Raw genomic sequence first — 27137 nt, 5'->3', positions numbered from 1 at the left:
ACTAAAACTTTTCTGACTACTGACTGACATGTTCTCACTAGTAAAATAAGCGCAATAAATGACTTTTATATGTATGTAGTCAGACTACAGACTTCCACGTACCTCACTCCCAGAAATTGTGGCTGTTCTCCAGGGGCACTAGTCTCTGTCTCCATTTTCAAGCTGTCAATATGAGCAATGGAGATGACAGTTGCTGCCACATACCAAGGCAGACCCATAAAGGAGCAAACAGCCATAAGAATGCCAACCAAGAAGAGATCTAGGTGATAACCACATGCTTTCTGAAAAGACAAAAGATATTTCCCCAATACACGTCTTTCACTGTCCCACACAAAGTATGGGAAATAGTTCCTATATTTATTTGATAGCTTTGACATGTTTTACATTTAACATTCTAATAAATCTTACATGAAATTAATTATAGTTTGCTGACATACTCATTATCTCCAGTTAAAAATTACAATAGAAAAGAGAAATTCTACTTTCTGTACCCTTAGCTTGTGCTCCTTTCGGTTTACGATGACTGCTGTAATCTGTTCATCCATGAAAATCAGGATTGTCACCAGCAGAGCAGGTAATGCACTGGCCAGGTAAATCCACCAAGGATTCTTCCCAAATGGAAAAACAAACCAGCCCCGGTCTGATCGTGTTGGCTAGGAATAAATTAAAGAAGAGAGATTTTCAACACAAATGTACTTGTAAGTTTTTAGAGCTCAATTTATGAAGAACTGTGAAAGTTTTTGGACTTTCATGGGAAAAGAAGAAAACATTTAAAGGGAACCTGTCACCACGTTTTTGGAAGATGGGATAAAAATAGCGTTAAATAGGGGCAGAGGTGGGCGTTACATTAGTGTGTGTGTTATGCGTTTATTACCCACCTAAGTTGCCGAAATAACTTTGCAAAGTCTCCGTTTTCGCCTGTCAATCAGGCTGGTCAGGTCACATGGGCGTGGTGTCTTCACCCAGATTTGGCGTAGTTTTCCGTTGGTGGCGTAGTGGTGTGCGCATGCCCAAAGTCCGGAATCCTCTTCCAGGGGATTTAAAATAGCGCGGTGTTCGTTATTGCATTGGTGATCGGTGGGCGCGGCCATCTTCCTTTGGCCGCGCGTGCGCAGAAGCGGCGCTCTGCTGGCCGCGGCTTCAGGAAAATGGCCGCGGGATGCCGCGCGTGCGCAGATGGATATCGCGGCGGCCATTTTCCTGAAGCCGCGGCCAGCAGAGCGCCGCTTCTGCGCACGCGCGGCCAAAGGAAGATGGCCGCGCCCACCGATCACCAATGCAATAACGAACACCGCGCTATTTTAAATCCCCTGGAAGAGGATTCCGGACTTTGGGCATGCGCACACCACTACGCCACCAACGGAAAACTACGCCAAATCTGGGGGAAGACAACGCCCATGCGACCTGACCAGCCTGATTGACAGGCGAAAACGGAGACTTTGCAAAGTTATTTCGGCAACTTAGGTGGGTAATAAACGCATAACACACACACTAATGTAACGCCCACCTCTGCCACTATTTAACGCTATTTTTATCCCATCTTCCAAAAACGTGGTGACAGGTTCCCTTTAAGACTAAATATGATCCTGACATATAGGTAAGTAAAGATTGCACAAGAAGACCCTCAGGAGGGAGAAGGATCCAACACAAGTCCTAAAGGTCCAGAAGAAGACTACCCCATTGCGGTCATAGAATCCTAGAACGTTAGAGTTGGAAGGGACCTCCAGGGTCATCGTGTCCAACCCCTGCTCAATACAGGACGCACTAAACCATCTCAGATAGATGTCTGTCCAGCCTCAGTTTTGAAGACTTCCATTGAAGGAGAACTCACCACCTCTCATGGAAGTCTGTTTCACTCATTGATCACCTTCACTGTCAATTTTTTTTTCTAATATCTAATCTGTATCTTCTCCCTTCCAGTTTCATTCCATTGCTTCTCATTTTTTCATGTGCAAATGAGAATAAGGATGACCCCTCTACACCATTTCCTATGGACTAGTCAGCGCTCTTTCCATGTTATCACACCCCTATGGGCATAATAACATAATTTGCATGAGCTGGCCTCATCTCAAGCTTATGCAAATCATGCGCATGCGCGCAGCTGAATATGTGATTTGCATATCAATTCAAGCACTGATTTCTCAGTTATGGAGGAATGGACTGGCCATGCAAAGGTATTGATGCACTGTGAAACAGCTTCATGCACATATAAGTAGTTTGGGGTATGAGATTATACTGGCATATTCCCTTTAAGATTATTGGCTTGGCTAATTTAAAAGTCCTTGTCTTTTTACCAGCCTATTTAATGTTTGTCAAAAACCAACTTCCGTAGGGTCATGTTTCCTTAATGGTCGGAAAGTTCCCAATGTGATTAATTGAGTTGAGTCATAAAGAAGGGATTTTCGTATGAATGAAATTTTAGGTTTCCATCTGCCAACATGTTACTGTCTATTTTATCATATTCTTTACCTTAAACTCAGTAGGCACTTGAAGTTTAGGAGTATTTAATCCAGAGAGCATGTCCAGACCAACAAACATTAGAATGGACACGAAGATTGAGAAGTCGCTAATAAGTTTACGAAGCTTAAGAATGCAGCATGTAAAAAGAGAAAGTTAGAAAAAGTTAGAAAAGACCATAAATATGCATTGTATTCTGTGCAATAAATGCCACATCTGTCTGCCAATCTACTATGAGCAAGGTGATGCATAAGACATGTTACAGTAGGTTACAGTGCCAGGCCACAAGAGGATTGTGAGGGTTTAGGATTGACATAGGTGAAGAAAAGCATATAGACACCAGAGGCCAACCTTAATTTCGCTAGGAACATGCAATTTAGGTGTCTCCAGCTCAAGATATGCATCCACACCACAGAAGACGAGGATGGCGACGACAATGGCAAAATCAGACACCAGGGTGCGAAGCTAAGGAAACAGGTAAAAGGCATGGTTATCAAGAATATCATAACATAACGTCCTACAGGCTCTACATGGTACACACAAAGGAAAATATTGCCGTTTTTCCTATAGAATACGGCTACAAGTAGGTATTCCCAGATGTGTGCCTGCAATGGGTAAGCACTCCTGATGTGTAAGGGGTAAGCACTACCGATGTGCAAGAGGTAAGCACATCTGATTTGTAAGGGGTAAGCAATCCTGATGTGTAAGGGGTAAGCACATCCACTATGTAAGAGGTGAACACTTCCAACGTGTAAGAGGTAAACACTCCCGACATGTAAGGGGTAAGCAAAAATGCACCTGAGGTCACTGGCAGGTCACCTGCGGTGTTCCTGCGTGTTTTGCTCATTGTAGCAACATGCTGCGTTCTGAAAAAACGCACCGCATGTGCGTGTTTACGGGAAAAACGCATGCGTTTTTTAACGCACAGTGGAGACGGGATTTCATTAAATCCCCTCCACTATGCTGTAACATCTGGACGCTGCGTTTTTGACGCTGCAGCTCAGCGCTGCGTCAAAAACGCAGCATTTCCTGAACGTGGACACATACCCTAAGAGGTGAACACTAATGACGTGTAAAGGTAAGTACTCCCGACGTGTAAGAGGTAAGCACTCCCGACGTGTAAGAGGTAAGCACTCCCGACGTGTAAGGGGTAAACACTCCCGACTTCTAAGGCGTAAGCACTCCCGACGTGTAAGGGGTAAGCACTCCCGACTTGTAAGGGGTAAGCACTCCCGACGTGTAAGGGTTAAGCACTCCCGACATGTAAGGGGTAAGCACTCCCGACGTGTAAGGGGTAAGCACTCCCGACGTGTAAGGGGTAAGCACTCCTGACGTGTAAGGGGTAAGCACTCCCGACGTGTAAGGGGTAAGCACTCCCGACGTGTAAGGGGTAAGCACTCCCGACGTGTAAGGGGTAAGCACTCCCAACGTGTAAGGGGTAAGCACTCCTAATGTGTAAGGGGTAATCACTCCCAATGTTTAAGGGGTAAGCACTCTTCCAGTGGTCACCCACTTCTTAACTCACAGGACTCTTTGCACCGCCTTGTTTCTAACTTATTTTTTTTGTGGCACAACAATCTGCAAGTGTTGCTTTTCCAGCAATTTGTAGGATGCAGGGTCTTTCTATGACAGCTACACAGCTCATGCCATTATTCCATCCGCTGGGTCTCATTATTACTGGTAGGAAAACAGTAACCAATATATTTTCTGCTTTGCTAAGAGTGTGTGCTAACACTGACCCCATGCTGACTCCTGCTCTGAAAATTCATTTTAGGAGATTAACACGTTACACACCTGCACTCAAGTGATCCATTGGTCATAACGGGACAGTCTCCCTGCTACTCTGCCAACCAGGCATGATGATCGAGGCTCTCATAGTCAGACAGCAGCTGAGCTGGCCCCCAAAACTCACTGGCCCTGCATTCATTGCTACACACACAAAAGCAGCCATAGCTTGCAGCAAAAAAATAAGATATATAAATATATAATTCAGTGGACAACATAACAAATGGGCAATGCCCAACAAAAAGTGGTCAACATGTCCCAACTACAGTTTCTGGCAAATAAAGGAATTCTTCATCTGTTATTGGCTACAATGTTAAAAAAAAACATTATACGGAAGGACATATATTTGTTTTTTTACACCACTGCATTGTGTACTGGAGCTTTTCTACCAACATTTGCAAATGTTGGGCCAAAGTCAGATGATCATACCACAACACTTATATTAACAATAGCTTGAAAAAAATCCAAGCTAACAGATCCCATTTCGTCATCCAAACAATCGTGGGCAAAATGTTCAACATGGTCCACCATTTCAGCTGACTATTATCTCATATGTATAGGCAGGTTTATTATGTTCACGTGGCACTTTCCTAACCACTCTCCTCCCCCATGAAGGGTGTGTCTACCATAGCGGCAGTCTACCATGGGGCGTATGAGTATAGAAGAGTCCTATTCCATGATGGCCTCGTCTCCATTCTAATGTAAGATCCTTTAGATGATTGAGGACTTTACACATCCAATTATATTAGCAAACACAGAGCAGAAAATGTAATCAAGCCTTGAGAATGGGATTTAGAGTATGGTGGCCACGCAGTTCCCAACAGGACCTTCTGTAATGATGACACAGCGGATGTATACGTCTCCTTACCTTGGTGGGAAAGTATCGGCTAAACTTGAATTTCTTTAGCGTTAAGGTCATAGAATAAGTTCCAAAGAAAAGGATGAAGGACATTAGTGCCAGGTCAGGCACATAGTTGCATGAGTTTCCCAGCAGGCTTCCTCCATATTTCAGACATTCCTTCATACTAAGCTGGCTCCAGTCCAACGCTGTGTTATTCATTACATTGTACTTGGAATTCATGTAGGGAAGATGATAACCAACATATTTTTAGAACAGCAGTACTCCATGCTTCTTGCAAGTATATCATTTCTAGCTATTCATGTCCTGCAGTTTTCGGCATAACATGTGCACAGCTTAATGGTTTATTGGGTACTTGTAGGATATCCCTACTCCATTTTATTGCCTCCAGCCTGAAATTAGCTATAACACACACACACGCACACACACACACACGACACACGAGCACACTTCTTCATTGGAAGCCATTCCAGTTGACTACATGATGAGTGCTGCCTGAGTGAATGCTGGGGGGGGGGGGGGGTGTAAAGTTGTCATCAGTGGTAATTTAAGGAATGTAAGGTTTAACCCTATCACCCCCGGACCATTTTTAGGTTTCTTTTTTCTTCGTTTTTTGCTCTCCTTCTTCCCAGAGCCATGACCTTTTTATTTTTCCGTCAATACTACCATGTGAGGGCTTGTTTTTTGCAGGGCGAGTTGTAGTATTGAACATCGATTTTACCATAAAATGTACTAGAAAACCAGAAAAAAATTTTGTGTGGTGAAGTTACAAAAAAATTGCATTTCCACAAGTTTGTTAATTTTACCATGTTCACTAAATGCTAAACCTGACCTGCCATTATGATTCTATAGGTCATTGCGAGTTCACAGACACCAAACATGTCTAGGTTCTTTTTTATCTAAGTGGTGAAAAAAAGTCCGAAGTTTGTTAAAAAAAATAAAATAAATTGCGCCATTTTCCAAGACCCGTAACGTCTCCATTTTTCAGGATCTAGGGTTGGGTGATGGCTTATTTTTTGTGCTCCGAGCTGATGTTTTTATCTATACCATTTTGAGCTAGATACAATCTTTTGATCGCCCGTTATTGCATTTTATTACAATGTTGTGGCAACCAAACCAATGTAATTATGGCATTTTAATTTTTTTCTCGTTGCGCCGTTTACAGATCGGATTAATAATTTTTATATTTTGATAGAGCGGGCGTTTATGAATATGGTGATACCACATCTGTGCATTTTTTATTGTTTTTTTTAAATGGGTCAGTAGGGAGGTGATATGAACTTAAAAAAAAAAAATTTTAAAACATTTTTTTTTACTTTTCATTTGCTTCAATAGTCTCCTTAGGAGAATTGAAGCTGCGATCATAGAAGATCGGCAATCTTCAGACCTCAGTAGTCATGCCAACCCATCGGCACCCTGCGGTCATGTGACAGGGCACAGATGGGCGGTGCTAGTGATGCAATTCCGTCACGATCATGTTAAATACTGCTGTCAGAGATTGACAGTGGCATTTAACATGTTTTCATCCACAGGTGGATCGCGATTCCATCCATGGCTGTTAGGGGCACAGGACAGCTGATGAAATCAGCTGTTATGTGATCGGAAAAGATCTGGGCTCTCAGCATCGGGGAAGGCACGACATATGACGTACATATTTATACATTATATGTCATGAAGGTGTTCAAGGGGATCTGTCATGTCCAAAAATGCTATTTACCTGCAGATAGAAGATTGATCAGTAGGTAAATCTTGTTTGCCTTATTGGATCATCAGCTACATGGAGAAAATGAATTTATATCCTTCCAGTCATAGGGCGATGCAGGGAGCAGTTATAGCCACAATAAAAGCATTGTAATTACTGCCCGAAACTTTGATTGACCGCCTGTTCTGCAGCGTTTTTATGCAGTGTATAATCCTACACTTACAGGGAAGTCAATGCCAATTAATGAAAATATGTTAACTTTATTTGAGATACAAAACAAAGTTTAAAAATGTGCAGTGTGCAGTAGAGGCTAAGTACAGCAGAGTGATTACAGCCGCTCTCTCAGCATATTGTAGACTGTTATAGCTCCCTGCACAGCCCCAATGACTGGAAATAAGCGGCTACAGAGAGGATATAAGTTTATTTTCTCCCTGTAGCCGCTCTTGCAGTAAGGCAGCCAGGCAGGATTATAAAGCTATTTACCTGCAGATTAACCGTAAATATGAAGATAAAAAATGATTTTGGACATGACATGTTCTCCTTAACACATATTATGCTGTGTTTCACTTGCGTTTCTTGACTCCTTGATTCCATATGAGTTCTTTTGTGGTTTTACTGTTTTCAGTGCACATTCCAACAAGAACAAGGAAAAACACTGCATGAACAAGTGTGTCCAAATTTTTGACTAGTACTGCGAACCCAAAATTCCTTCTAAATAAACAGACATCCTCAAAAACTTTCACACAGTCTATGTCCAATGCTAGTCATACTTCCTTTTCTTTTTGAGACTGTCATGATAGGTGTAAAGAGTTTGCAAACATCTTAAGGCTGCTGTCACACATTTAGTATTTGGTCAGTATTTTACATCAGTATTTGTAAGCCAAAACCAGGAGTGGGACAAATAGGGGAAAAGTATAATAGAAACACGTCACCACTTCTGCATTTATCACCCACTCCTGGTTTTGGCTACAAATACTAAGGTAAAATCCTGACCAGATACTGCTAGTGTGACGGCAGCCTAATAGATTACATACTCCTGTCACGTGCTTCTTTCTACTTTTCTGCACTATATCCTTTATGACAGCACCTGTTACGGCACTCAACATGTCCGCTATGAAAAATACCCCTTACATAAGGAAAGATGGAGGGTCTATTTTCAGATCTCTGCATTACGCCACTCCTCTGTTATTTCTCCTGACTAGTTGTCTATTTAGTCATACATTTCCGGGGTACAGTATACACTCACACATTAGACATGTAATATACATTTAGGCCACGTTCACACATTCAGTATTTGGTGAGTTTTTTACCTCAGTATTTGTAAGCTAAAACCAGGAGTGGGTGATAAATACAGAAGTGGTGACGTGTTTCTGTTCTACTTTTCCTCTAATTGTTCCACTCCTGGTTTTGGCCTATAAATACTGAGGTAAAATACTGACCAAATACTGAAGGTGTGACCGTGGCCTTAGGGTATTTTCTAGATCAGGAGTCAGATTTACTGTACTTTACTTACCAAAGAAATGTTAGTGTTGTTGGGTGCAAACAGAGCTGAAGCATTAAATAAAGTCGTGTTCACTGCAAGACAAAGATTTCCGTTTTTTAGTTTACATGTAGACATGCATAAAACTCAATAAAAAAATGACCAAAAAAATGACAAATAGGAAGGATCCCTAAGGATGTCAGACCATTATCGATGAAAGGAAACAAAGAACTGCTACCAAGGTGGTATTTGGCTCTGGAGCACCTGACGTGTGTACATTACATACACAGCTTACTAATAAAGATAGCACTATGCAATGCTTCATTTCACCTGCGGGGGTGCTGTAGGGAGGCAGAACACTTATTGCTAGACTCATTCTTTGATTAAAGGGGTTGTCCACTACTCTGACAATCCATTCGCAATCCCTATTTTTTTACCCCAGTAAAATAATACCTCACCTCCAATGCCGACCTGTTCCTATAGTATCAGGGGATCGTGTCACGTAACAGCAGCTCTCACTTCCTCCGGATGTATGTAATACATCAGAATGAACGCCCCCCCTTTGAAAATTACGAAGGGGGTCGCATGATAACACAGCCCATTACCATGTCACTATTTTTGGTCAGTTTATACATCCAAAGGATGTAAGTTCCATTAAGCTTTATGAGGCAATGGAGTTTTACACAAAGGGTTAATTATCTGGTAAGCTGCGCTCTGGCGTGAGCAGGTTCTTTCTGGTTTCAACTGGTTATTATTCCCGCACTTTTTATGAAATATGATTGGCTCATATGGAAAGTGCGGGAGGATTTTTCTCTATATAATCAGCTGTTCCATCAGCTGTCGCTCAGTCACCTGATGAAGACTGAAGACAGCTGATGGATCCCCTTATACAACAGCTGATCCAGAGCGCTGAAGCGGAGGGCGGCGCCGAATGGCTGCGGAGTTGCCTGGCGTTGAGGCCAGCTATAAAACCTACCTCTATCATAGAGGTGCCGGCTTCTCCGCCGCCTAGGCTGCCTCCCTCCCCGCGGCAAGATGAAGCTCCCGCGACGCCGGCGCGGTCAGGCCGGAATCCAGTCAGGAGTAGGAAGGCGAGAGTGACCTATTCCCCATCTCCTCCGCTGTCCCTGGCGCCCGAAAGTGATCTGCCGGCGCGCAGTGGCAAGCGGAAGTCGTCGCGGCGGAAATCCCGGAGTCTGCCGCGAGATCTTCAGAGGAGCCGGATGACGTCTCATCCTCCGGCGCCGGATATCCCAGCTGTGTCCGGCGCGTCTAGAGGGGACGATCCGGAAGTACCCTCCATGCCTGCGGCTGCATCCAGCGCCTCATCTAACCGCTATGGCCGTACAAGCGCCATGGCGGTCCAGGGACCTTGGCACACCTCAGCGCTCAGCGCAAGTGAGACCGCCCTCCATAGCTCTCCAGCCTCCGTGTCGGCCGCTGCCAGATCCTGGATGGACCAAACTGGAGCACCCAGCGGAGCAGTGTCGTATCCCCATCGCCGAGCGCATTCGCCTGCTGGAGCAGGCTTGAGTGCTGAATCCAATGCTGCCCAGGACCGGAGGCTTCACAGTGATGGTGAGAGCCCAATTGTCAATTCGTCTGTCAGTCACTTTAATGTAAAGGATTTAGTCAGGGAGGCGTTGGAGGAATACCTGGGCAGCAGTGTCCTTTCTCCTGCTCCCAGATATTCTTTTAACGATACCAATTCTGGTCCTAATGTTGTTCTGAAGCCTGGTATTCCAGAGATTCTTGTGAAAGAATCTCTTACATGTGACATTTCGCCGCTGGGTTTTCATTTAACCCCCGCGGTGAAAGAATTAATTTGGAGTAGAGCTTTTGTGGATATTTTTTCCCTTTTGCCCTCTGGTAGGGATCAGCAGAGTAGATCTGAGAAGAAAGAGGATTTTGAAGATAGAAAGAAGTCTAGTCCAGTTAAATCATTTAATAACTGGATTCAGGCGTTCTCAATCTATTCTGCTGTACTTGGGGAGAAGTTTCCACACCTTTGCTCTGGGCTATTCCAGCATTTGGACTCCATTTTAGAGGCGTATCGCAATTTTGGGGGAATGGCTTGGTTGCTGTATGATGAGTCATTTAGGCAGAAGTTGTCAATGTTCCCTAACTTATCGTGGGGTACGAAAGATGTGGGGTTGTGGATTAACCTCATGCTACCTCAGAGGTTTCCATCTCATAGACAGAACCCCGTCTCCACGGTAAAGAAGGGAGTATGCTTTGCCTATAATGAATCAACGTGTAAATGGGCCCAGAATTGTAGATTTCGGCATGAGTGCTCCTTTTGTGGGGGCACTCATACAATGGCCAAATGTTTTAAGAAACAAATGCAAAGCAACCAGCAAATTATCAGCAAAGAACCCTTTTCTAAAAGCATTGACTCCAGTGAAGCTGGAAAGCATGGTCCCATGGTTAAACATGTATCCAGATCAGGAGATTAGTTCCCTTTTATTTAATGGTTTTTTGAAAGGATTTTTTGTACCCCCTTTTTTAGGTACAGGCTGTAAACTCGTGTCTAATTTGCCGTCTGCGCTTGAATTTCCGCGCATAGTGGAGGAAAAAATCTTAGCCGAGCTAGAATTGGGTAGGGTCTCCGGTCCGTTTGATAACCCCCCATTTGTTAATTTCAGGATTTCACCTCTAGGAGTTGTCCCTAAGAAAGACTCCGGGTCATTCAGACTCATTCATCATTTATCTTTCCCTAGAGGTGATTCCTTAAATGACGAAGTGGGTGATTATCCTTGTTCGGTACAATATACTTCTTTTGATGTCGCGTTAGATTTATTACGGAAATTTGGTCGCGATGCCCTTATGGCAAAATCGGACATAAAATCTGCATTTAGAATTTTACCAGTTAATCCTGACGGTTTCAACTCTCTTGGTTTTTCTTTTCAAAATAAATTCTTTTTCGACAGGTGCCTCCCAATGGGTTTTTCGCTTTCGTGTTTTTATTTTGAATCTTTTTCCACGTTTCTTCAATGGGTAGTTGAGTTTGAATTTTCAGGAGGCGGTATGCTTCACTACCTCGATGATTTTTTGTTCATTGGTCCTTTAAATTCACGGAAATGCCAGGCTATGCTAGATAAGTTTTTGGAAGTTTGCTGTCATTTTGGTGTTCCCATTGCTGAAGATAAAACAGTTCATCCCTGTACTTCACTTGAGTTTTTGGGTATTTTAATCGATTCCCATACCATGTGTTGTTCTTTACCTCAAGAAAAATTGTTTAAATTACAGTCTTCAATATCCCGTTGTTTGTCTTTGGAAAAAATTACTTTGAAAGAATTGCAGTCTCTTTTAGGTCTTTTAAATTTCGCTCTGAGAATTATTCCCATCGGCAGGGTTTTCTCTAGAGGTTTATACGACGCTACAGCTGGTTTTTGCTCCCCTAAAAGTCATATACGCCTTGGTAGAGATTTATAAGATGACCTTAGAGTTTGGTCTAGGTTTCTGTCTAATTTTAATGGTAGGTCTATGTTGCAAGCACCATTTGTGCCAGCAGATAAACTTGGTCTTTCTTTTCAGGCTGGTAGAGATTCTGGATTTGTTGTATCGTTCGTTACTTCTTGGGCTTCAGAGCCTTGGTCTCCTGCTTGGCATACGAATAGAGTTGTTAATAATCAGACGGTTTTGGAGCTATTTTCGATATTTTTATGTCTTCAGCTATGGGGCTCTCTTTTGAAGGATAAACGTTTCTCGTTTTCATCTGAAAACCAAGGTTTGGTATTTGCTCTTAATACCCTGTCATCAAAAAACAAGTGGGCAGCTAAAATTATTAGACAGATTGTGTTTCTTTGCTTGGAGTTTAATATTTGGATAAAAGCTTCCTTTTCTCCTAAAGAGCACGTTGTTCAATCTTCATTTGTTTCTCACCGCCAGCTTCCCATGTGCGAAAGGGAGTCTTTGGAAAGGGAAGAAAACAGAGTTTCCTGCCCACGTTGGATTTGGAATATAATTCAGGATTGATTTCTCATTATATTGCTCATTCTTTGTCAGATAGAACATGGGCCGATTACTCGGCGGCATGGAAACTATGGATAGAATTTTGTTTAAGTATGAATCACCCTCAGGAAAATTGTTCACTTCAAATGTCTCTTAGTTTTTTAGAGCATATGGTGTGCAGAGGTTTGTCTTTTTCGGCTGTGTCAAAGAACGTGGCAGGAGTCTCATTTTTTCACAAAATGATGGGAGCTCGGGCCTATGTCGGAGATATTTCAGGTGAAGCAGTTCTTGAAGGGCTTTAAAAAAGCTAATTTTAAACCCGACAACCGTCGCCCTATTTCGTTTCAGCTTCTCAAGAACATTTGCTCTATCCTTCCTTCAGTTTGTAGCAATGATTTTGAGGCCTGTCTTTTTTCCACAGCCTTTTCTCTAGCCTTTTTTGCGGCTCTACGGGTAAGCGAAATCGTTTCTCAAAAGAAATCTTCCCCATCTGGTCTGTTTTTTCAAGATGTGAAGGTATTCGATTCTCATATCATGTTACATATTAAAAAATCAAAAACGGACCAGATGGGTAGAGGCTCTACGTTTGAACGCTAATTCGGAAAAGGTTATTTGCCCAGTTTCCAACTCTGCGAGATGGCTTTCTTTACGTCCCAAAGGAGATGGCCCATTTTTTATTCACCTTAATGGGGACCCTGCAACGATATTTCAATTTAATTTTATTCTTAAAAAATGCTTAAAAGTATTGAAGGTATCAGATCAAAAAATTTCTTCTCATTCCTTCCGTATTGGTGCAGCAACGGAAGCAGCTAGATTGGGCCTTCAAGAAAGTAAGATAAAAAGCATAGGCAGATGGGAATCAAATAGATTCAAACTGTATGTTCGCCCTGATTTGTACTACTTTTAACATTTGGTTCCTCTTTTAGGTGTATTAGCAGTATGGATCATCGGGCATTCTTATGTCTTTTGGGCTAAGAAAAGGGCAAGCTTGAGGTCATATTCAGAGAATCTCTCTTTTAATACGTCTTTCCTTCAAGTTTTTTGGTTTAGCAGGAGAGGAATGCGTTGGAGGGAACTGTTGGACGAAGTAAGAAGACTAAAGAAGATTTGGCCTAGTCCGAACTTAATAATATTGCATTTGGGTGGTAATGACCTAGGTAAAATTAGTACCCTTAACCTTTCTGCACTAATGAAGAGAGACGTATCCTTGTTAAAAACTGAGTTTTTTGATTCCACTTTAGTTTTTTCAGAGATTATACCGAGATTTTTATGGTTCAACAGTAAAATGGTGTTCCTGGAGAAAATTCGTAAGAGAATCAACAGGAGTTTGGAGAAATTTATGCCTTTAACCGGAAGTTTCTCTTTTGGGCACTTAGAGCTAGAGGAAGTTATCCCCGGAATGTACAGGGATGATATGGTCCATTTATCTGATGTGGGCCTGGATATTTTGAATTTGGACTTTCAGTCGATTATAGAAAAATGGCTTTGGCGTTTGGGGGGGCCTCACCTTTAGGCGAGGCGTTTGGGAAAATCGCCCGTTGATTTCGGGTGGATTGGTTATGGATTTGGAGTAATTTTAATTTATTTATTTATTCAAATGGTTTTAACATCGGTTATTGGATTAAATTATTATCTTAAAAGTAACCCAAAATAAACGCCACGGCCATTTTATTCCAACAATATACTCCGGTGTCATGTGTCTTTATTTAAGGGTTTATTGGGGCTTGTGTTACCATGAACGCCCCCCCTTTGAAAATTACGAAGGGGGTCGCATGATAACACAGCCCATTACCATGTCACTATTTTTGGTCAGTTTATACATCCAAAGGATGTAAGTTCCATTAAGCTTTATGAGGCAATGGAGTTTTACACAAAGGGTTAATTATCTGGTAAGCTGCGCTCTGGCGTGAGCAGGTTCTTTCTGGTTTCAACTGGTTATTATTCCCGCACTTTTTATGAAATATGATTGGCTCATATGGAAAGTGCGGGAGGATTTTTCTCTATATAATCAGCTGTTCCATCAGCTGTCGCTCAGTCACCTGATGAAGACTGAAGACCCCACCCTCCCTCCCATATGTTTGAATTCTTAATTGTTCAATTGTCGTGGTGTTTGTTTGTGGGAAAATCGCCCGTTGATTTCGGGTGGATTGGTTATGGATTTGGAGTAATTTTAATTTATTTATTTATTCAAATGGTTTTAACATCGGTTATTGGATTAAATTATTATCTTAAAAGTAACCCAAAATAAACGCCACGGCCATTTTATTCCAACAATATACTCCGGTGTCATGTGTCTTTATTTAAGGGTTTATTGGGGCTTGTGTTACCATGTGGGGAGAGTGTAGCCAGAGCTGATTGGTTGCAATGTCATGTGATCTCGAGGAGAGCCAGTGCCGAAACCGCTGGAACAGCGCTGGCACTGGATGTGAGTATAGCTGTTGTTATTTTACTGGGGAAAACATAATGATTGAGAACGGATTGTCGCACCTGTAACGGAATAAAATTCTTTTTAGTTACAAAAGTAAAATAAAAAAAGGATTATTACAACTAAACAAAATTTATATCAAAAGGTGAAAAGCTCATACTTACAGGGATTGAAGGGCAGCCAGAGAAAAGAGTGCAGAGAATAAGGAGAGATGTGGCAGATATCAGTTACAATAGATGGAAATGATAGAATTATAATTAGAAACCTGCCCAAAAAATCCAGGAATGCCCCATACTCAGCAGGTGATGGCTGTGTGTGCAGACAGGACCTGCCTCTAACAATCGCTGGGGGAGCGGAACTCCATCCGCGATTGTCAACCTGCTAAATGCCACTGTCAATCTTTGACAGGGGCATTCAACACACGTTGGCATGGGTTCACGTTATCCCCATCGGTGCCCCCGGGATGGGATCGTGGGTCACCGATGGATTAGTATGACAGCTGGGGGTCTTCTGAAGACCCTTGTGATTGTCATTACAGAGCTCCTTTGAAACCTTGCCTGTGACCAGGCTTCAGAGGAGACTGTGATTTTCACTATGTGCAGTGATGCTGTGGCACGGCAGCACAAGCAATCAGCTGGTCACAGCTACATGTCCCCTACCATGAAAAGTAAAAAAAAAAAATTACAAATGAAAAAAAAAAAACCAAAACATAAAAGTTCAAATCACCTCCCTTTATCTCCATTAAAAATAAAGATGTTAAAAACACAAATATGTGGTATTGCCAAGTTCAGAAAAGTCTAATCCATCAAAATAGAAAAATAATTAACCAGATCGGTAATCACCATAAAAGAAAAAAAATTAAGAATGGCCAAATTATGTTTTTTTGGTCATTTCAATTCCACAAAAAAGGCTGAAACAAGAGATCAAAAAGTGACTTTTATCCCAAAATGGTATCAATGAAAATGTTGTCTTGTCCCACAAAAAATAAGCCATCACACAGCTCCATCGGCTGAAAAATAAAAACGTTACAGGTCTTGGAAAGTGGCAACATGATCCCCCGATTTTTTTTTTTTTTGGCTAACCACTTATTTTTTTCACTGCTAAAATAATAAAAACACTGGACGTTTGGTGTCGCTGTAATCGTACTGATGACCAGAATCATATTGGAAGGTCATTTTTACCACTAAATGTACACCCTAAAAACAATTCCCAAAAAACAATGTCAGAATTGCATTTTTTTCAAAACTTCTCCCCACTTGGAATTTTTTCCCCTTTTTCCTGTCCACTATGTGGCAAAATGAATGATGAAATTGAAAATTACAACTCGTCCCACAAAATACAAGCCTCATATGTCTGTGTGGACAGAAAAATAAAAGAGTTATGGCTCTGGGAAGAAAAAACGAAAACGAAAAAACAGAAATTGGCCCAATTGTGAATGGGTTAATACTTCACTCCCAAAAATACCAACTTTACCCCAATAACCCCATCATTCATAATTTTGAATATTTTATATAAAGTAGCTTCGACCAGATAATACTGAACATACTCCCATTTGTTGCCTTCAGTTTAATGTGTCCACTGACCTGGGTCAGGTGCCACACATTCACATCTGTACGTCGTGACGTAGTCGGGCTTGAAATCAGAATTAATGGGGTAATATTTGAAGGCGCCAATCATTTTCTTAACAGCGTCATAGATGAAAATGAAGCTGATGAGGGTAGAAAAGCCTTCCTCTGTGAAACGCGTGATGTACTTAATGATGAAACTGGCATCAGTGGCCACCAGGATAAGGCACTGTAGAGCTGAATGGAGGCCGATCCACAGGCGGAATTCCATGTAGTCGATTTCATTACTTCTGCAAGTAGATAAGGCTCTTGGTAAAGTACAGTAACAGTAAAGTGACAAAATGGAGGGATAACTCGAAGCTCTAGGGCCCCATTGCAAAATTTGCTACAGGGTCATTATTTATGGTAATGGTCTCCTCCAATATTGGGCAAAGGGAGCTTTTAATGGTCCAAGTGTGACTGCCCCCATGGTTATACCCTGCTGCTAAACATCCTATACTGAGTTTTAATTTGATTAAGGGGTTGTCTGGTACTTTATTCTTAGGATAGATTATTCATATCAGATCAGTGGGGGTGCGACATCCGGTACCACCGCCGATCAGCTTTTCTCAGTGATGGCCAAAATTGATCAGTTGTGGAGCAGAACTACACATCTCTATAATGGCCGGCGTCCGCCGATCCACCCCATATTCAAATGAACAGGTGTGGATGTGCCGCACCCACGCCAGAAATGATCACTTTTGGTTTCTGCTTGCATCATGAACAGCTGATTGTTGGGAGTGCTGAGTGTCGCACGTGCACTGATCTGAATTGGTAACCTATCCTAAGGAGAGGCCATCAATGTGAAGTACTGAACAACCCCTATAACTAAAATAGATTGGAGACACATTGGTTAGTTAGATGAGGAACGCTGGACTGGGTTGTAGAAAGGCATCAGCCCAGCAGCCGTACATCTATGTTCTCCTCTGGGTATGGAGGAACAGAAGGAGCACTGCCAGAGCCATACAAAATGACCTCCATGGTGTGCAGCTTCTAAGTAAACTGGCAGATAGTGATGAGCGAATATACTCGTTACTCACATATTCTCGAGCATGCTCGGGGGTCCTCCGAGTATTTTTTAGTGCTCGGAGATTTAGTTTTTCTTGCCGCAGCTGAATGATTTACATCTGTTAGCCAGCATAAGTACATGTGGGGATTCCCTAGCAACCAAGCAACCCCCACATGTACTTATGCTGGCTAACAGATGTAAATCATTCAGCTGCGGCGAAGAAAACTAAATCTCCGAGCACTAAAAAATGCTCGGAGGACCCCAGAGCATGCTAGGGAAATCATGAGTAACGAGTATATTCGCTCATCACTACTGGCAGACAGACTCCATGAGGGTGGGATGAGAGACGATGACCTGTAGTAGTCCAGGTACCATGTGGCTCAGGAGCGGCACCAGAGGTACGTTTACAAATCAGGGGACGGTCCAGTGGCGGACCGTAATTTGTTTGGAGCAGTGTAGCTGTTCATTTTGTGCAGTTAAAGGATAAATACAAGTCGAAATGTCTCAATGAATGTGATATATGTGGTCAACTTAGTGCACAATTTTATGTATAAGCTAGGCAGACCCAAAGATACTCAGTACATCCCCAATTTAGCTCTTTCACATATGGCAGAGATTAACCAATTTTTAGAAACTGCAAAATGTCATTTCTTCCACACGCAGATGTTCCTGATCAGTAAGCCCCGCCCACTTGACTGCTAAGCCCTGAAATAGCAGAGACTTTCAGAGAATTGTTATCCACAGAAAACGTCTACACAAAAATTGCGCTAATGGCAAACAATCAAACCAGAGAGGCAAAATCTGAAAAAAAAAATCTATACTATTTCTAAACTTAATCAACAACTTTATTACAAAAAATGACATATAAAAACACCAGCAAAATACATCGGCTCTTCAGGGAAACTTCTCCTCACTGATATCTAAGCCACTGGCCAGTAGGTAATATTTGCAATGTAATGCTCGTTATATAATATCTAGGGCACGGGAATCCCACCACATGTCCATACGCGAGCTTGGACTGGCCAGCAGGGGAAGAGGAGAATCCTCTGGTAGGCCGCTCCTGTGAATGAGTGCTAATGAGTAGTGCTATTACACTTGATTCACAATTTGAAAAAGGATCATCTAATCATTCATTAAACGAGCAAGGCAAATTAATATTACATAGAATTAAAAGTAAATGTGTGTACTAGGGTCAAGTTATTTTTGCAGTGGTCCCCAAGAATCAATGTTACTGATGGGCCTTTACCAACCCAGTCCAGCACTGTGACTGTACATGTCGCAAATATCACATTATCCAATGGCATTAATCCTCATTTATCCACATTGACATCAGGTAATCTGCATCATTGGAGCATAATTTCCATATACAGTATATTACAAAAGTGAGTACATCCCTTACATTTTGTTGCCAGCGGTTTAGACATTGATGGCTGTGCGCCGAGTTATTTAGCGGGCACACCATTATACAAGCTGCACACGGACTACTTTACATCGTGTCAGTGTCAGATATTCAGTGTTGTTCCATGAAAAGATATAATAAAATACTTACAAAAATGTGAGGGGTGTACTCACTTTTGTGATATACTGCATATAGAAGGACGGTTGCGCAGGATACATCCACATTCCCTAGTTTATTCACTGGGCAGTATTACTTCGGCAGCTGTCTGGCAGTGTTCTATGGGCACCTTATGGCAATGTTACCATTAGATAGTATTATGAGGTGCTAAACAATATTTTATAATGGAATATTGCACAGCCCAAGTCCAGGTCTGCACATGACTGTGTCTTTCTTTGTTGGAAGATCTGGGTTAATTAACCCTGAATTTTAATTTACAATATTATTTCACAATGCAAATGAAACACATTATTATATAAATTTCCAATAACTGGTGAAGCTGATGTACTTACTTTGAAAATTAATGACAGAATGACTGTATAATCTTTTACCAAAAGCTAAACTCAGTCACTGCCCACCTAGCCTTATCGACCACTCATCAGTGTCCCTCTTCCCTGCTGAGATCTCACACTGCTCAGTACAAGCTGCACCTGTCAGTCAGGCAGGGTGGGCAGAGACTCAAGAACTCTCACTCTTTAGCTGCACTCATACAATGATGATCTGACTTCCAGAATTATACAGCCAGTCTGACATGCATTTTCAACATAAGTACACAAGCCTCATCTGGTCTATTTCATAATGTATGCAGTTTGGATTGTGAAAGCTAGTGATCAGCAAAGAAAAGGAATATAGCCATCATGATAAATAGTACTTTGGATGATGAGCATCATCAGTGTGAGCCTCGAGCACTAACGATTTATGGCATGGCTGGCACATGGCACGATCAGCAGCAGCATGGGCATGGCTGGCACATGGCATGATCAGCAGCAGCATGCGCATGGCTGGCGCATGGCTGGCACATGGCACGATCAGCAGCAGCATGGGCATGGCTGGCACATGGCATGATCAGCAGCAGCATGCGCATGGCTGGCACATGGCACGATCAGCAGCAGCATGGGCATGGCTGGCACATGGCACGATCAGCAGCAGCATGGTCATACATACTTGCTAAAATCAAATAGGAGCTTTTCAAAGATGAGAATGGGTCCGGTGCTGCTCAAGATGATCAGAGGCTGTCCAGCAAAGAGGCAAAACACAGATCCCGTCATTGCAGTCCCTAGGAAACTCTCCATCACACCCTGAGAGGAGAACATTCACTTCAGTTAGAGTTTGCATTTTTCATTTCCATCATTGCGCAGATTGTCTTGTCTAGAAAACCCATTTTCATAAACTGACTTCGAAAACAGACTTAATAGAGAAGGAGTCAAGTGATTCAGAGCATCGATGTTACAGGGGTTGTCCAGTGAAAATAAGTTATCACCCCTCCAGCTGAAGATGAATTATTACAGTACATTTGCTATGTCTCTTGTCTATGCTGTGAGCTACATATCCACAAGATGGCGCCAAATCCTATATTAACGATCGGGAACAGTCTCCATCACCAACAGGACAGGTTACATTACTTATGTCTTAGTATATAGCTTTAATCCAAAATGTCATGTTTTACATCCCTGCTGTAACAACTGCCCACATTGATATAACGTAATCCTTGGGGTTGCCAACAACTAAAAAACCCCTCTTTTTTAAAATGGACCATGGCAGTGATATAGACCATTGCAGACAATCAGTGGCTGCTAATGTCCTCCGCTCGTCTCTTCCTCTTCCAGGATGCCTTCTGCCCATTTTTAATTATAGTTTTAATGTTTGACAACCCCATTTAACCCCTTCACCTCTGAGCCTGATTTTAACTTCATCACCGAGTCATATTTTACAATTCTGACCAATGTCAGTGTTACGAGATAATAATTCTGGAATGCTTCAACGTTTCCCACTGATTCTGAGACTGTTTTCTTGTGACATATTGTACTTCACGATAGTGGTAAAAAAATTTTGATATGACTTGGGTTTATTTGTGAAAGTATAAAAAATTTGGTGAAAATTTTGAAAATTTAGCAATTTTCAAAAGTTACGTTTTTAATGCCCTTAAACCAGAGAGATTTGTCACACAAAATAGTTAATAAAAACATTTCCGACATGTCTACTTTACATCAGAATAATTTTTGAAAAATATTTTCTTTTGTTAGGAAGTTAGAGAAGATAAAATTGATCAGTAATTTCTCATTTTTCCCACAAAATTTGCAAAACAATTTTTTTAGGGACCACATCACATTTGAAGTGACTTTGAGGGGTCTATGTGACAGAAAATACCCCAAAGTGACACCTTTCTAAAAACTGCACCCATAAAGGTGCTCAAAACCACATTCAAGAGGAAAAAAATGAGCATTTAACTTTTTTCACAAAAATTTTACTTCAGACCCATTTTTATATTTTAACAAAAGTAAGAGAAAATGGACCCTAAAATTTGTTCTACAATTTCTCCTGAGTGTGCCAATATGTGGGAGAAAACTACTGTTTGGGCGCATGGCAGGGCTCAGAAGGGAATTATTATTATTATTATTATTTATTTATATAGCACCATTAATTCCATGGTGCTGTACATGAGAAGGGGTTACATCAAAATACAAATATCACTTACAGTAAACAAAACTAACAATGACAAACTGGTACAGAGGGAAGAGGACCCTGCCCTTGCGGGCTTACATTCTACAGGATTATGGGGAAGGAGACAGTAGGTCGAGGGTTGCAGTAGCTCCAATGGTGTTGAGGTGGCCGAGTGGTCTTTACAGGCTGTAGGCTTCTTTGAAGAGATGGGTTTTCAGGTTTCTTTTGAAGGATCCAAAAGTAGTGGATAACCGGATGTGTTGGGGCACTGAATTCCAGAGGATGGGTGATATTCGGAAGAAGTCTTGGATGCGATTGGGTGTGGAGCGAATAAGCGTGGAGGAGAGGAGGAGGTCTTGGGAGGACCGGAGATTACGTGAGGGAAGATATTGAGAGATTAGTGTGGAAATATAAGGAGGAGAAAGATTATGGATGGCTTTGTAGGTCAGTGTTAGTAATTTAAACTGAATACGCTGAGAAATTGGGAGCCAGTGAAGGGATTTGCAAAGAGGGGAAGCAGGAGTGTAGCGAGGAGAGAGATTAATTAGTCGGGCAGCAGAGTTAAGGATGGACTGGAGGGGTGCGAGAGTGTTAGAAGGTAGGCCACAGAGGAGTATGTTGCAGTAGTCGAGGCGGGAGATGATTAGGGCATGCACGAGCATTTTGGTAGAGTGTGGGTTGAGGAAAGGACGGATTCTGGAAATATTTTTGAGCTGGAGGCGACAGGAGGTGGCGAGAGCTTGGATGTGCGGTTTGAAGGACAGGGCAGAGTCAAGGGTTACTCCGAGGCAGCGGATTTTGGGGACAGGGGAAAGTGTGATTTCATTTATTTTGATAGATAGATCAGGTAGGGAAGATATGCGAGATGGAGGAAAGATAATTAGTTCAGATTTGTCCACATTGAGCTTGAGGAAGCGAGAGGAGAAGAAGGAGGATATGGCTGATAGACACTCTGGGATTCTGGAGATCAGAGAGGTGACATCTGGGCCAGAGAGGTAGATCTGAGTGTCATCGGCATATAGATGGTACTGGAAGCCATAGGAGCTTATGAGTTGTCCCAGGCCGAGTGTATATATTGAGAAGAGTAAGGGTTCTAGGACAGAGCCTTGAGGGACACCAACAGAGAGGCAGCGAGATGAAGAGGTAGTATGGGAGAAGGAAACGCTAAATGTGTGGTTGGCAAGGTATGAGGAGATCCAAGATAGGGCGAGGTCTTTGACCCCAAAGGAAGAGAGGATCTGTAGTAGGAGGCAGTGGTCAACTGTGTCGAAGGCAGAGGACAGGTCTAGGAGGAGGAGTATAGAGAATTGTCTGTTAGCTTTGGCTGTAAGTAAGTCATTAGTAATTTTGGTCAGGGCAGTCTCAGTGGAATGGTGGAGACGGAAGCCAGATTGTAGGTTGTCGAAGAGAGAGTTAGATGCAAAGTGAGAGGAAAGTTCAGCATGGACGTGCTGCTCAAGGAGTTTGGATGCAAATGGGAGCAAAGATATGGGGCGATAGCTGGACATACCACTTGGGTCAAGGGATGGCTTTTTGAGGATAGGTGTGATTGTGGCATGTTTGAAGGCAGAGGGGAAGGTACCAGAAGTTAGTGAAAGGTTGAAGAGATGGGTTAGGGATGGGATTAGTGTGGTGGTGAGGTTGGGGAGGAGGTGGGATGGGATGGGGTCAAGTGCACAAGTGGTGAGGTGTGATTTGGAGAGAAGATGAGCAAGCTCCCCTTCAGAATGAACACCATTTGACTTTTTTAACGCAAGATTGACTGGAATCGAGAGCGGATGCCATGTCATATTTGAAGAGCCCCTGATGTGCCTAAAAAGTGGAAACCCCCCCACAAGTGACCTCATTTTGGAAACTAGACGCCTCAAGGAATTTATCAAGATTTGTGGTGAGCACCTTCAACCCCCAGGTGCTTGACAGAAATTTATAACGTTGAGCTGTTAAAATATAAAAAAAAAATCACATTTTCACATTTTTCGGATGTTCTTTTGCCCCCAAATTTTGTATTTTCACAAAAGTATCAGGAGAAAATGGACCCCAAAATTTGTTGTGCAATTCTCCTGAGTATGGGCGCATTGCAGGGCTCGGATGGACTGACATTTTGGAACGCAGACTTTAATGGAATGGTCCGCGGGTGTCATGTTGTGTTTGGAGAGCCACTGACAATACCCCACAATTGACCACATTTTGGAAACTAGACCCCCCCAAGAAATGTATCTAGATGTGTAGTGAGCACCTTGAACCCCCAGGTGCTTCACAAAAATGTATAACCTTGAGCTCTGAAAATAAAAAATAAAAAAATTTTTCCACCACAAGTGACACTATATTGGAATTGATCTAGTGTTTTCCTGGTATGTGAATTTTTTAATGTGGTGGCATACGTGAGTGGTGTAAAGTTCATCAGGTTGGCATACGTGAGTGGGGTAGAGTGCATCAAGTTGGCTTATGCAAGTTGTGTAGTGTGCATCAAGTTGGCATACATGAGTTGTGCAATGTGCATCCGGTTGGCTTACGAGAGTTGTGTAGAGTGCATCAGGTTGGCATACGTAAGTAGTGTAGAGTGCAGCAGGTTGGCATACGTAAGTAGTGTAGAGTGCAGCAGGTTGGCATACGTAAGTAGTGTAGAGTGCAGCAGGTTGGCATACGTAAGTAGTGTAGAGTGCAGCAGGTTGGCATACGTAAGTAGTGTAGAGTGCAGCAGGTTGGCATACGTAAGTAGTGTAGAGTGCAGCAGGTTGGCATACGTAAGTAGTGTAGAGTGCATCAGGTTGGCATACGTAAGTTGCGTAGAGTGCATCAGGTTGGCCTATGTAAGTAGTGTAGAGTGCATCAGGTTGGCATACGTAAGTAGTGTAGAGTGCAGCAGGTTGGCATATGAGTTGTGCAGAGTGCATTAGGTTGCTATATGTGAGTTGTAGAAGTCAGAACATTTTTTATTAGTCCATGGATGAGTTGTAGACTCTGAAATAGTATTTCATACACAGGTTTGTTGGGGCAAGTGTCACACTGATAAATGGTGTCCTTTCGTATCCCCCTTCTGTAACACACTTTGTACCTTTTTTGCTTCCTTCTCTTTGCAGTTTGAGGGACCTCACCAGGGAAATGTTGCCCTGGTACAACACGGGCACCTTCAGTTCTGGAAGTACTGAGGACCACTCCTTCCTGACTGCCAAGTATTAGGGCCTTGATCACTACCTCTTTGAACTGAAGGAAGGTCCCAGTCTGTCCTGCAAATCGTGACAGCAAGAAAGAGTTATACATTGCCATTTGTATGACATGCATAGCCAGCTTCTTGTTTGGCATTTTTCAAGGCACTGTACAGCTGGAGAACTTGATCAGAGAGATCAACTCCTCCCATGTTCTTGTACCCCAGTACACAGTTTAGTTTGTGGACCTGTGTAGAGGTACCTCGTAAAAAGGTGGGGGTGCTGCCATCACCATGTATGGTGGTCAAGAAAAGGACATCTCTCTTGTCCTTCCATAGATTGTAAGCTTGTGAGCAGGGCCCTCACTTCTCTTGGTATCAGTTAATTTATGTGATTATTGTTATGCTGTAATGTCTTTTATTGTCTGTACAAGTCCCCTCTAAAATGTCAAGTGCTGCAGAATATGTTGGCGCTAAAGAGATAAAATTCTTATTTATTATTATTAACTACTAGCATGTTGTCGCTACATTGGGCTCTGCTCTTATCCTTTCTGAGCAGCTGCCCAATTAGCGTCTTAGGGAGGCCTCTCTGATGATTGTGGACAGTACCACAGGCTGCAGTAGCTCGTGCAGAGAGGGACTTGAAGAGTGGGATGCTGGTATAAAAGGTATCTACACAGAAGTGATAACCTTGATCCAGCCGTGGGTGTGAGTCGCCCGCCAGGGCCATGGGGTACCCGGTACCTGGTCCGGTGTTCACAGGGGGATGTCACGGTGGCGGCGACCCGGTCCATGGCCCTGGGCGCTCATGTAAAAGGGGAAAGTCTTTAAAGGGATTTGGTGAATAGAGTTTATGTTCGTGACGCCACCTGTGGTATTCAGTCAGTGGGGACCAACGCTGCTATAAGGGTCCTCTGGGGTGATGTTATGGCAGCTAGATAGTATACCTTCCCATAGGTGAAGTGTATCCCCAGGGCTCCCGGTGTGTAGATGGAAGATGGTGAATGGCACAGTAAAGAACGAGGACACAGGTTTGCAGTCTCTTTACCTGGTCTACTGAAGACTTCAGGCATCCACAATCCAGGGTACCAGATCACAGGGCAGGCAGGGTCCAGCCGGCCTGGAAACGAATTCAGAGTCCCCTTTACCAGGTGGAGTTAAAAGCCTTCCTCTAGCGCGGTGGTGTTGTAGTCCCTTACTGCCTATGGCTTCAGATAAGGTCCTCACAGTTCTTCTCTCTGTCCCCCATATAGGATAGGACGTAATCCATATGACTGGTGACTTGAGCCTTTTTACAGGAACTCTAGCATGCCCCGGGCACTATAGGTGTCACCGTGGCTCCTGGGTATTAAGGTGGACAGGTAACTTGCAGTTCAGCTGTCCTGCCGGTTTCTGCTGTAAGTCATAGAGTCCTTACAACCTCATTGGTCTGGCTACCAGTTATCTGCGCCTCAGAGGGAGGCATCCTGCTCTTAGCTGGTCTCCCCTGATGTTACTCTCCTGTGCTTCGCTCTCTTGCACGCTCACTGAACAATGTTCGGCTTTCTATATATCTCTTTCCAGGAGCTGTGGTACTTAAGACCACACGGCCCCTTTAGACCTTCTTCCTGCCTCAGACTGCTCCAGTTAGCTTCCTGGCACTTTCTCTGACTGACTTTCCCTCCAAAACCACTATATATATAATAGATAATATAATATATAGTAAATAGGATCAAAAGCTCCCTCTTGTGGCCTGGAGTGTGAACATGTTGTGTGTATGGTGGTTACCTGATAAGAGTTATCATCCATCGCTTCCAGGCGTAACATCACCTTCCCCGCGAGGAAAGCAATGCTACTGTGACGACCAAGACCCTGGGGCGCCACACGTGCACCAAGTCCCACACAATTTTCCCACTTACTCCCAGGACAGGGGGGCATTCAGGGGGTTCAATCCATTAGTCCTTCCCTTCATAAACTCTAAACTTGCATGTGTACCCTCAGGTACTCTCACACAGTTTGTACAGCTTAAATCCATACCTGGCCCTCTTACTGTGCAGGTATTACTGGAAATTGAGCCCCTCCTTGAAATGTATTAGGGACTCTTTCACACAGATGTCCCTTTGGGGAACGTACACCTCAGCAAACTTGTTGTTGACGTGATCAATGACCGGTCAAAATTTGAAAAGACGGTCAAAGTTGAGGTCATCTCTGTGAGGACATTGTGCATTATCGCTGTAATGCAAACTTTTGTGGATGGCCTCAAGCCATAGCCAGGGAGAACAGTGGAGTGCTATACAAAACGCCAACACTCCAATATTGCCGAAGTTCTGGGTTCTTCACTATTCCCATGTGAAAGAGAAGGTTCCAAAATGTCATCATTTCTATGGCGTCTACAGGGGTCCTATTGGCAAATGATAATGTGGGATTTGGGGATAAAAATTGCTGTGCTTACAAATTTGTCTGGGACACCATGAGATTTACAAAATAATCAGCGAAAAGACTTTAAAATGTCTATTTCTGTGAGGCTGGTGGTTTCAAATTGGATTCCTGATTGCGCCACATAATCAGGAATCTGTAGCTCATAATCTTTGGGGGGTGAGGTCCATATGGGGGCAGTAATGGTTCATATTCTGTCCAGGGGCATCTGCGTGGTGGTTTCATTATCACTTGAGGAAGAGGAG

The 27137-nt window shown here is 42.8% G+C and overlaps 1 protein-coding gene across 2 annotated transcripts in view; it reads right to left on the bottom strand.

Moving 5' to 3' along the window:
- Positions 1–27137, bottom strand: part of SLC4A5 (solute carrier family 4 member 5) — a 126553-nt gene that overhangs the window by 28960 nt on the left and 70456 nt on the right. The window contains exons 12-19 of one of the 2 annotated variants that reach the window (XM_077263110.1): positions 19836–19969; positions 16246–16517; positions 8317–8378; positions 5111–5311; positions 2809–2922; positions 2470–2583; positions 492–653; positions 103–281 (exon numbers count right to left, since the gene is read on the bottom strand). In XM_077263110.1, the coding sequence (XP_077119225.1) occupies positions 103–281; positions 492–653; positions 2470–2583; positions 2809–2922; positions 5111–5311; positions 8317–8378; positions 16246–16517; positions 19836–19969 (1238 nt within the window). The remainder of the gene's footprint in view (positions 1–102; positions 282–491; positions 654–2469; positions 2584–2808; positions 2923–5110; positions 5312–8316; positions 8379–16245; positions 16518–19835; positions 19970–27137) is intronic. The other variant, XM_077263111.1, reaches the window with a different exon arrangement.

Source organism: Ranitomeya variabilis, chromosome 5 (genome assembly GCF_051348905.1).
Source record: "Ranitomeya variabilis isolate aRanVar5 chromosome 5, aRanVar5.hap1, whole genome shotgun sequence".
Classification (NCBI taxonomy): domain Eukaryota; kingdom Metazoa; phylum Chordata; class Amphibia; order Anura; family Dendrobatidae; genus Ranitomeya; species Ranitomeya variabilis.
Note: the sequence above shows the minus strand (reverse complement) of the source record. Positions and strands in the feature narration are given on the sequence as shown.